The sequence below is a fragment of the Mesoplodon mirus genome (assembly GCF_964341445.2).
Source record: "Mesoplodon mirus genome assembly, chromosome: 5".
NCBI lineage: Eukaryota > Metazoa > Chordata > Mammalia > Artiodactyla > Ziphiidae > Mesoplodon > Mesoplodon mirus.
Window position 1 is genome coordinate 86,225,455 of NC_138980.1, and position 12,897 is coordinate 86,238,351.

The 12,897-nt window shown below is 33.8% G+C and overlaps 1 protein-coding gene across 5 annotated transcripts in view; it reads right to left on the reverse strand.

The window, feature by feature from the left end:
* Positions 1-2,543: 2,543 nt before the first annotated feature.
* The window catches only part of DMXL1 (Dmx like 1), a 136,628-nt gene continuing 126,274 nt past the window's right edge, over positions 2,544-12,897 (reverse strand). For all 5 annotated transcript variants that reach the window (XM_082621188.1, XM_082621187.1, XM_082621186.1 and 2 more), the window contains 3 exons: positions 10,246-10,298; positions 7,676-7,893; positions 2,544-5,990 (listed from right to left, as the gene is read on the reverse strand). In XM_082621188.1, coding sequence (XP_082477314.1) covers positions 5,766-5,990; positions 7,676-7,893; positions 10,246-10,298 — 496 coding nt within the window. In that variant the 3' untranslated portion in view covers positions 2,544-5,765. The remainder of the gene's footprint in view (positions 5,991-7,675; positions 7,894-10,245; positions 10,299-12,897) is intronic.

Sequence of the window (12,897 nt, forward strand, 5' to 3'; positions counted from 1 at the left end):
CATACTGGGTAGGGTAGGAGAATTGTTCAATGTCATGCAAACTAGAATCTCGGGGATAGAACAAAAATCAAGATTTGGGGGTCAGTGATCTTTTCCTATTACTTCCATATACCTCAACCCCTACTCCTAACTATTATACACCACTAGTGATTATACCTTCATCATAGAGCATTTTTCACTTTTTTATTCAGAATTACTTACCTATGATGTTACTAAAATACATCTCTTCCTAAGAAAGTTTGCTAGAACTGTTGCCTGCATTAAAGGTAACTTCATCCACAGTCTTAGCCAATTCCATCAGCCACCCTCTACATGAAACCAAGTTCTCTGCATATTTCCAGGTTTTCACCCCTTAAACCATTCCTCTATAGAAAATATAGTGATGCCCCTACCCAGAACCCTTATTTTTCTGTGATTGCACCACTGGATTCTTCATCTATGTGGGATCTTCCTCACCTGAACTGTTTTCTCCTTTTTGACCATCTCAAATCTTACTTGAGCCTATCCCCAATACTACAGTCTATTTTTTTGTCCTTAGCTGCATAATTCTACTCTGAAAGGCTTTTTCTATACATATGGGTCTAAATTCCTGGCTCTATCAAGAGTTCTCTTCTATGCTTACACCCATGAAATGCTAGCCCACATTGGCAAGGCATTATTTGATTTTAAACAAAAAAGTCTCCCACCTTAGTCCTGGAATATTCGAAGCACAGCACCCTCCCCTAGTGGGTTCTGACTTTCACACTGTCCTCTTTCAATAGCCTCACTTTTTTCCCTCATTATCAACCTTCAGAGTAAAGAGTTGGTGTGCTAGTTATTTCCATGTACCTGTGCTTCCCCTCTGTGTACATGGGTCTGTTCATCTGTCTCCCTCTACATAAAAATGGCCACATGAATTTTTAAAAAATGTATTCAATATTGTGGTGGATTGCAAACGGTCTCAGAATAAAGACACAGCCAAGGTTATGGTTGTTAAGTCCTTTTGTTAAGATCTCAGAAAGATTTTTGGGTGCACCATGTATACCGTTTTTGTGAGACACTCTAAGATTTCTAAGAATCTTAAGGTGGTATATACCACAGCAACCTCACAGGGGGCCCAAGGTAGAGAAATAAAAGACGGGTGTGGCTTTTGTCTAATGAGTGGATTATAATTTAATATACAAGAAACCCACTTTTTTTTTTTTTTTTTTTAGAAACCCACAACGTTTTAAAAAGCAATTTTACTAGACTGAACCATAGGGGACAGGACAGTACAAAATGTAAAGAGGTCTTTGAATGCTCTAACTTCTCTATCCAGGAAAACAGGCTGAGAAAACTTCCCTTAAAAACACTGGGCCACTTTTATGGAAAAAGAATAACTTAAGGGTAGAAAAAAGCAGCCCAGAAGGTGGAGCCAAGAGCTGTAGAGAATTACTTGCAGGGAACAGGAGTACTCAAGAAACTGGTGACATGTACCCAGCTAAATTCCAGAATCCCTCTGGACAAGGACCTACCATGTCACTTACTTTTCCTTTTAGAATGGGAGATACCTATCCCCTCTCTGTCTCACCACTGTTACCTTTCACATGTGGGAGGCACAAAACTTGCCTCATTAGTTCATGGATCTTTAAACTGAGTACTGTACTTAAGGAACCTCATTTAAGGAGCCACATATACACCTGAACCTGATTTAGACATCAGGACCCTGGGGTTCAAAAGCCTAACCCTGATGCAGTAATAGGATGAAAACATTGGAGTTTTTTGGGAGGAGTGTTTTGCATGTGGGAGGAATAGATTTTAAAACTTTTAAAACACATATCCTGAGCTGATACACTGCACTGCTTAGATTCTGTTACAAAGGGCATACAGGAGTAAGGCATTTTCACTGTGGAAAGAAATGGGTTGTACCACCAAATTGTTTCTATCACCTATCTGTATTTGCAGTGGGAGAACATTAAGAAATTTTTCTTGTTCCAAGGAGACTTGTGAAATAATGTCACACTGCAACTCTGTGTAAACTCCCTGACTTATAGGCCACAGACATACAGGAGACAACCAAGTAAGCAGAAGGGGAAGAAGTCATAAAAAACTCAAAACAGATTTAGCTTTGAAAATAACAGTAGCAAAAGCCATACACATTTCTAAGGCTGACAAGTACATTTAACTGATCTATGTTCAACTTTTTCCAAGTACCCTGAAGGGTAACATCTTAACCTTTCTACTTAAGTAATATTAAGCATCAAAAATAATTAAGCATCAACAATTCAAAGAGGAATATTCCTGACACAAGACCACTTCACTCAACAGAGCAGTTGCCAAAGTCGTTGTCCTTTTTGGTATGAAAATACAACTTTTCTTCACCGACACATACACAACCATTTCTGGTATCATGTTACCAAGTGGGGTTTCAAGGAGTTTAGAAAAGTATTACCTCCTTCTTCCCTTCTCCCATGTTAAAGTTTTGCTTTGTATGTATTCTTCCATACATATTTCTATGTTCCTACATATATACTAAAACTAAAGATTGAAAAAACCTGAAACAATAAGGGATATAACACCTTTTACTTCGAAATTTTATCTCACCAACCTCTTTTCAGATGAACAGATACAAATCTAACATTCTTTTACCATTGAGAATATTCCATTGTATGGATGTACCAAAATTTATGCCACAATTTACCCACTAATTAACATTTAGATTTCCAGTTTTCTTGCTCCACCAGATGTCTCAATAAACATCCATATACATATATTTTTATGCATAAGTGTTTTTATCTTAAAGGATAATCTCTCAAAAGATTGCTCAGTGAAAGTAAGTTTTTCAATTTTAGTATGTATCTAGATAACTTTGTAGTAAACTTTGTAGTTTTGTTCTGCCAGCAATGTTTCACTGTGCCCACTTCCTTGCATCTTCACCAAACTGATGTCACTGTTTTGACTTTATATTAATTTGATGGTGAACAGTGGTAACACATTTTTTTTAAAGCATTCCTTTAACTATTAGTGAGGATGAACATACTTTGTGCTTGCTGACTTTTCCATGTCCTGTTCTGTGAATTGTGTGATTTCTCCATTACTTATCATTTAAAAATTCTCTTTGTATTAGGGACGTTAACATTTTTCCTATTCCTATACACATATTTCTTCTCGTCTACCTGTTCTTTTGACTGTGGTCTCTTGCAATATGACATTTAAACTCTTTGTTTAGTAAATATGTCTCTCTGGGTTTCCAACACTGTTATAAAAAGATCATCACCACTCTAAGGTTGTATAAGGATTTTCTTTAAGTAGGTATATCTCTGTATTTCGTTCCAATTTGTTGAGACCATTTTGAGAAATTCCTCAATGGTTTTTAAAAATTTTTTTAAAGAGAAGAAATGAATTGGGGCAAGACAGAGAGAGCAAGAAAGGAGGATGGAATTGACTGTCCCATGATTCTACATAAGAAAAATCCTACATTTTAGAAAATGAGACTCACAATGTTGTGAATTCTTCCATCATTACAAAGCCTCATTATCAGAAAGCACACAATTTAAAAAATGTATTTTGATGTATCCACTTCATTAGTGTGGATGAAATTTTACATATATGTATATCATTTTATACTTAAACATACATTCCAACTACTTTTATTCTCACCTTTTTTGAATAATGCTTATTCATTAAGTTAAAGACTATAGAAAAGGAAGAATAGAGTATCTGGGAAAATTATGCAATTCTTCCTACATTAACCAAATACAGAAGTTCTCCAATTTAAAATGTCACATACACTCAAGTCAACTAAAGTGGCATAAATACTACTTAAAACAATAGCATGCTAAAAAAATAGTTACTGCATGATTGTTTATTTAAAATATTATGACTCTGGATGTAAATACATATGGGCTTACATAATTTATTATTCATATAAACCCTCAATTAAAACGCTTAATTCTTCATCCATGTCTTTTTCCTAGTAAGCATAGTAATACATTTCTATCTCACTGAAAGTGTTTAAAGCCTTTTGAATCTTGATTCATGAAGAAATTACTGAGGAATAACTTAATATTTACTACATCAAACAATAGTATTGTTTGCAATGTTGTCACAGATTTCTCCATGGCAAAATAGTCACATATCGTTATTGCATAATTTATAGGTACAGGTTATTATGTGCACATAAACTCTCTACATAATAACAGTGTCTTCACTGCAACTTGCTCAACACATTTAAAATTATGAATACAATTTACAAAATCTTTTAACAATATACTTTTAAAAGTATCCTGAGGATATTACAAAATTCATTTTACCAGCCCTTCATTTCTTTGCTTCATTTGACTCTTTAGTTTCCAAGATAATAGCTTTCCATATTTTGTTACATAAAAATGTTCTATTAATATTCCTATTAAAATATATTTAAGCTAAGTAGTATATAATTGTCCCTTAAACACTTAGTCCCATCTGCCTCCAGTCTTCTTGGTTAAAATCAAGTATTATCAAGTTTTCTATAATTCTGAATCAGAAAAGGTATAGCACAAAACAGACAGAAATAGGGTTAGCACATTTAAGTTAAAAGCATTGTGCATTTTTAATATTTTGGTCATATTTTATAATAAAATAATATATTTTGGCAAAAAATAATAAAATATAAGGCTTAGTTTATTATCTTTTAATGGTAGATCTGGCAGGTTTTTTACATTTGTAAATACTATCTATTTAATTTGACTGTTTTCACATGTTTCTAAAAACACTGCTATAAGGTTTTCAGAACTTTGAGACTAAAAGCACCTAAAAAATAAGAAAGAAAATAAAATTTAAGTAAAATGTATGGTGCCTAAAAATCCTTTGACACATTTATAAGCTTAAGTATCTCATATATGCCAACACAGAATCATTATTGCCTGCTAAGTCTTATCTGACTCAATGTAATCTTTAAAATAATAATCTTGGAAGTTTTCCTGAAATTTATTTGAAAATTAGGATGGGAATTCAAAAATTAAAAAAAAAAGGTGAAAAAAACAGTTGCAGAAAAAGTTGTTATTCTGGTGGCAGTAGTTGTTATGGCACAAAAACAAATGAAAAGACTTGTAGTTTTCATATATATATATATACACACACACACACACACACACACACACACACACACATATATATACATACACACACACACACAAAGTTCAAATAAGATGTATAAGATACATTACATATATATACACGACCACACACACACAACTTGGGCTCCAGAGGGGAAACTGATGAAAACTTTACATAACGAGGCATTTGGCTCATCTGTCACTGAAGTCCCAAAGACAGTGTTAATGGAGATGTTCATTATTTTTTGATTCTTACCCAAATATCAATCTATCATTAATTAAGAGAGGAGTGTGAGATGTGTAAGTTTGAAAAAGGCAGTGAGAGTGTGGTGAATTAAGTGATGACGGATGTGCAACTGCCTTTACATAGGGTATTTTTACTGTGAAACAAATTCATGCAGAGATATCTGCAGAAGAATTTATCAACAACAAGAAAACAAAACTCCTTTAACACTACGATATACTCACTATACTATAAATATGTATTATTACAGCATTACTTATACATTCTACTTTAGGCAATGTAGTCTAATTTTGAATGACCTTATTAATTTTTAAGGCATCAGTGCATCAAGGGCAAAGCTCCATAAAATAAATATGAAAACAAGAAAGCATTAACTTATTTGTGGCATAGAGACTGATCACTGTACATTATATGTGTTGGCCACTTCATGGAATAGGTAATAAATTATACATCTTATTGTTAAAATGTTACAGCATAAATTTCACATCATTTTTCAACACTTCATTTAATGGGCTAAACTGATCCGGCAGTATTCTCATTTTCATTGTTCCATCGGCTCCACATGAAAAAATGTGATTTGCAGGCCCTGTCTCAATTTGCATCACTCCGGTTCCAATATTTCTGAAAATGGATTGCCGAGCATGTTCATTGATAAAAGTGTGGAGAAGACTAAAGGTAGAGAGACTCCAAATCTGAAATATATAAGAACAAAATAAAAATTGGGGTTGACGATTACCTTAAAAATCCAAACAAAAGATTCACGTCTGTCTTCCTGTACAAATAAGGAATTTCTAAAACAAAAAATGGAGAAAAATCTGTGTAGGCTTACAGTCATAACATTTTGATTCCGTATATGGTGTTGCAATTTTCCAAAGCTCTTTGATATTATCACACTCTTCAAAAATCAATCCAGTAAGAGAGGAGGTACTTTAAACCCTTCGTTGGAGACGAGAAAACTTAGGTACAAGGAGGTTAAGTGTACAATGCAACAGAAACTTGTAATGTTATAGGAACTACAATCAAGATTTCCTATCTCTCAGCGAAGTTTCTGTTGTGTAGTTGTATAGTGGGGTAATTCTTTCCCCATAATATACAGTACCCACCAAGGGATCAGAACCACTGGAAAGAGAAAAGTACCAAACACCTAGAGGCCTTCAGACCAGTCAAAACTATATTCCAGCTGCAACATAAATTATTACAACTTTCTGATGTTTTGACATCACATTTTAAAAAAATATTTCTTTCTTTTCCCTAAGAAATTCATTAATTCATATTACTCTAGACATGATTGTTAAATTGTAAGTCCTGAATACTACCTGGTATACTATGAAATCTTATAACTTAATTAAATAATAAACCTCAGAATGAAAGTACAAACTAATCTAAATAATCTAAAACATAGTACGACTTATTCTAAACTGAGGGCAGTTCAAATAAGAAAATAGCTTCAAACTGGAAAAAAAAAGAATTCTGTTTGGAAGCTGGTGTATATATTTAAGAAAAACCTTTTTGAAATTCTTCAATTTCTCTGGCTGAGAATTATGAAAACAATATGGAAGTTCTAACAAAGGAGTCCAACTTACCTGTACTAAGTACTCAGTACCACTTAAATTAATGGATTCTAAGAAACTAGACTCCTCCAGTGGGTTGCTGACCATTAGAGTAACTTAGGGACTAGTCTTATCCCTGCAGATCCTTCTGAGTGTAGCCAGAGAACCTTCCATCAAAACCACTATTTCTGTGTTCCAAAAATGCACATTCCTGAGCCTTGGACTTACCAAATGGGTATTTTTGGGATAGGACCTAGCAACAGTATTTCTGGAGTGGGATGCATTTTTAACAAGGTGCTTAACATTTTTAACAAGCTGCTTAACATTCAAACTTCTAAGTTTGAAACACAGTGGAGTTTGAGAAGGACTGTTACAGGCAGAGCTTATCCAGGTACATCAGAATTCTTGAATCAGGCACTGAGTTGTTTGGATGCTGATACTATGAATGACAAAATGGGGAGAAATTTGGGATAAGGGAAAATGTCAGTATATCTCACAGCCCCTGAAACTGATTTCAGTAACTCTGAACATGGAGTCAAGACTAATTCTAATGTCTGAAATATGTTCATATCCATGGAAAATCCAGTTCTTTCACATGCATTAGTTAAGCATATTTGAAGACAACTGAAAAACAGGCATTTTTCAAGTTAAATATTTTATTTCATTCATTAAAAGACTTATTAAATAGCAATTAACCTTGTTGACTACAAAGGAATTAATATTTCTATTATTTAAAGAGACTGGTGTCATCAATATGATTAAAGATCTAAGGTTTCTAAAGATTTCTTTTCATATTGTAATAGATATTGTGGCATTACTGTATTTACCTTTATGTTGCCTTCAGCAGATCCTGTAACAAAGTACTCTTCAGTTGGATCAATAGCAATGGCTTTAACAGGAGAATCATGGCTCTGGAAAAGCTGCCTCTGCTGTCGTTGCCGAAGGTCAAAAACACATGTATAGCCTTTTCTGCCACCTGATATTAGTAGCTGATGTTTTGGAGCATATGCTAAAACAGTGGCTCCGCTATCATGACAAGTAAAAGCTGGGAAAAAAAGTAAAAACTATTTAATAGTATAAGAAACAGACTTCTGGCTTTTGGCCAAGGTAGAATGATAGATTAGATTTGCCATCCTGCCTAAAACAATTAAAATATCAAATGATATACAGGAAACAATGGTTTGAGACACCGGTCACTAAGCAATGAAGAATGATCTTTGCAAAATGGGAAACAAACTGGGTGACCAACATAACTGCCCCCAGCTTATTGCCTATAGAGTATTTTCTGGCCGTGGCATAAGAAAGGGAAACCCAAGTTGATCTGGGTTCCTATTTCCACCAGCCATACTGGGAAAAAACCCTCATAATTCACAAGGCATTGTATAGAGTACTGAGAAGGGTACTGCCTCAATAGAGGGGCAAAATTAGCCCTGTACCAAATACGGCTTTTAACACAGCCGTTTACATCATCCCAGAAAGTTCCCTCATGCCTCTCCCTCAAAGGCAATCGCTATTCTGATTTCTATCCAATTGGTTTTGCCAATTCTTGAACTTCACATAAATGGAATTTTATAGTATATATTCTTTTGTGCCTGCTTTTCTTTAACATAACATTTTAGATGTTGTCTCATGTATCAGTAGGTCATGCTTTTTAATTCTGAATAGTATTCTATTACATAAATATACCATGTTATCCTGTTGGACATTTATGTTGTTTCCAGTTTTTGGCTATTATAAATAAAGCTGCTAAGAACATTCCTAATACCAGTCTATTTGTGGACATGTGTTTTCATTTTTCTTGGGTATATATGTAAAACTATATATTACTGGGTCATGCTACGTGCATGTTTAACTTTACTAAGAAATTGCTAAACAGTTTTCCAAAGGAGTTGTACTGTTTTATACTCTTATCAGCAAATCATGAGGGTTCCAGTTTCTCCATATCCTCACCAACACTTAGTAGTCTAGAATCTTTAATTTTTGCCATTTCAGTATACAGAGTAGTATGATAAATTATGGTGAATTTAGTTTGCATTTCCCTGATGACTATTGATGTTGAGCATCTTTTATATGCTTATTTGCTATTCAGGTACTGAGAAAAATGGTAATTTTTAAAAATCTTGAATATATCATTTCTTTAATAGATTGTGCTTTTGGTGTTGTATCTAAATCTCATTACCAAACCCAAGGTCACCAAGCTTTTCTCCTATATTTCCTTCTAGAAGTATTACAGTTTTGTTTTTACATGTTTTACATGAATCATTTTGAGTAAATTTTTGTGAAAGGGGTAAGGTTTGTACCTATGTTCATTATTCCACATATAAGCACCCAATTGTTATTAGCACTTTTTGTTGAAAGACTATCTGTCTCCACTGAATTATCTTTGTGCCATTATTAACAATGAGTCTACTATTTATGTGTGGGTCTATTTCTGGGCTCTCTAATCTGTGTCTATTCTTCAGCCAGTACCACAATGGCTTGATTACTGTAGCTTTATAGTGAGTCCTGAAATCAGGTAATGTGAGTTCTCCAAGTTTGTTTTTATTCAGTATGCATTATTCTAGGTTTCTTGCCTCTCTACATAAACTTTAGAACCAGTTTGTTGATATATATAAAACAGATTGCTGGGGGTTTAATTAGAATTCCACTGAATCTATAAAGTTGTGAGGAAGTAACATCCTAACAATATCAAGTTTTACAATCTGTGAACATGATGGCCTATCTCTCCATTTATTTAGATCTTTTTTTCTTTTACTTTTTTTGTAGCTTTTCACAACAGATGCTATACATATTTAGATTTATGCTTCAGTATTTCATTATTTTGGGTGCTATTTTAAATGGTAATATTTTTTTAAATTTCAAATTCCAATTGTTAATTGTTGATAAAGGAAAGCAACTAATTTTAGTATAATGACCTGGTATCCTGTGACATTGCTGTGCTTGCACATCAGTTCCAGCAGTTTTTTTTCTGTATTCTTTGGGGTTTTCTACACCATCATGTAATCTGTGCATAAACAGTTTTATTTCTTCCCTTCCAATATGTATAACTTTTACTTCCTTTTCTTGTCTTATTGCTTTATTTAGAACTTCAAGTACAAAGTTAAGTAAGAGTGGTGTGAGGGGATATAATACTGTAACTGACGTTCGCAATGATGACCTGTGCTATCAGATTCAAAGTAAAAACAAATGATTTTTATATTATCTGTGCTGCACTGTCCTTCATTAAAGTACAGTGAAGAGTTAATTACATATATAGCATTTTTTCTGCTTTTAAACTTTGCCACCATGGTCAAAAATAAACCTCACAGGCTACTAAGTGTGTCATTAAAAAAAAATCCATTTAAAAATCACTTTTACTTTATGAATTTGTGATTTATAAAATGCTTTCAAAACTTACCATGGACTAAACTATTGGCAGGTGCTACAAGAGTGTCCCACAAACATATGTTTCTGAAAAAAAAAAAAAGATTACTTATTGAATGACATAAGAAGTTAACAACAGAATAAAAATAAATGTCTCACATTATATAATGATAAAGGTATCAATACAGAAAGATTATACTTGTTAACATATATGCACCCAATACAGGAGCACCTAAATATATAAAGCAAATACTAATAGACATAAAGGGAGAAACAGACAATAATACAGTAATAGTAGGGGATTTTAACACCCCCTAACATCAATGAACAGATCATCCAGAAAGAAAGTAAGGTAACAGTGGTGTTAAGTGACACAATAGACCAGCTGAATTTAAATGATATGTACAGAATATTATACCCTAAAACAGCAGAATGCACATTCTTTTTAAGCACACATGGAATGTTCTCCAGAATATATTACATACTAGGTCACAAAAAAAGCCTCAACAAATTTAAGAGGATAGAAATTGTATCAAGCATTTTTTTCTGACCACAATAGTATGAAGCTAAAAATTAACTCCAGAAAAAAAAAATAGAAAAAAAACCCAAACACGTGGAGACTAAACAACATGCTACTAAAAAACCAATGGGTCAATGACAAAATCAAAGAGGAAATCAAAAAAGACCTTGAGACAAATGTAAATGCAAACACAACAACCCAAAATCTATGGGATGCAGCAAAAGCAATTCTAAGAGAGAAGTTCATAGCAATACAGGCCTTCTCAAATAAACAACACAACCTACCACTTACCACCTAAAAGAATTAGAAAAAGAACAAACAAAGCCCAAAGTCAGCAGAAGGAAGAAAAAAGTTAAGATCAGAGAGGAAATAAATAAAATAGAGATTAAAAAAAAAACAACAAAAACAATCAATGAAAGCAAGAGCTGATTTTTTGAAAAGAAAACAAAATTGACAAACCTTTATCCAGCACATCAAGAAAAGAGAAGACCCAAATAAACAAAATAAGAAATGAAAGAGGAAAAATAACAACCAATACCAAAGAGATACAAAGAATTATAATACTATTAACAGTTATATGCCAACAAATTGGACAACCTAGAAGAAATGGACAAGTTTCTAGAAACATACAGCCTGCCAAGAACGAGTCAAGAAGAAACAGAAAGTTTGAACACACTGATCACTAGAAACGAAAATGAATCTGTAAGGGAAAAAAACAAAAAAACCAAAAAACCCAACTGCCAGGAAACAAAAGTCCAGGACCAGACAGGGGAATTCTACCAAACATATGAAGAACAAACACTTATCCTTCTTAAACCATTCCAAAAAAACTGAAGAGGAGGGAACACTCCCAAATTCATTCTACAAGGCCACCATTACCCTGATACCAAAACCAGACAAAGACACTACAAAAAAAGAAAATTACAGGCCAGTATCTTTGATAACTACAGATACAAAAATCCTCAACAAAATATATTAGCAAACCGAATCCAACAATACATAAAAAGCATCATACACCATGATCAAGTTGGATTTATTCTGGGGTCACAAGGATAGTTCAACATTTGCAACTCAATAAATGTAATACATCACATTAACAAAAGGAAAGATAAAAATCACATGATCATCTCAAAAGATGCAGAAAAACTGTCTACTGAGATGTCCATTCATGATAAAAACTTCCATCCAAGTGTGTATAGAGAGAACATTCCTCAACATAATAAAGGCCATTTAAGACAAATTCACAGCCAACATCATACAACAGTGAAAAGCTGAAAGCCTGCCCACTAAATCAGAAACAAGACAAGGATGTCCACTCTCTCCACTTTATTTAACATGGTACTGGAAGTCCTAGCCACAGCAATCAGACAAGAAAAAGAAATAAAGGGTATCCAAATAGGAAGAGAAGGGGACTTTCCTTCCAGTGGGTAAGGCTTTCCAGTCCAGTGGGTAAGACTCCATGTTCCCAATGCAGGGGGCCTGCATTTGATCTCTGGTCAGGGAACTAGATATTGCATGCATGCCGCAACTTAAGAGTCCGCATGCCACAACTAAGAGTCCGCGTGCCACAACTAAGTGTCTGCATGCTGCAACTAAGAAGTCCACATGCTGCAACTAAAGATCCTGCATGCTGCAACTAAGACCCGGTGAAGCCAAAGTAAATAAATAAATTTTTTTTAATTAAAAAAAAGCAAATTGGAAGGAAAGAAGTAAAACTGTCACTATTTTCAGATTACATGATACTTTAGATAGAAAACCCTAAAGTCTTCACCCCCCAAATTTAGAACTAATAAATGAATTTAGCAAGGGGGCAGGATACACGATCAATATTAAAAAATCTGCATTTTTATACACTAATAATGGAATATGACAAAAAGAAAGTAAAACACAACCTGTTTAAGATCACATCAACAAGAATAAATACCTAGGAATAAACTTAACCAAGGAGGTGAAAGACCTATACTCTGAAATATAAAAAACACTGATCAAAGAAACTGAAGATAATACAAAGAAATGGAAAAATATCTTGTGCTCTAGGACTGGAAGATTAATATTGTTAAATTGGCCACACTACTCAAAGCAATCTACAGATTTAATGCAATCGCCATCAAAATACCCATGGCATTTTTCACAGAATTAGAACAAAATAATCCTAAAACTCACATG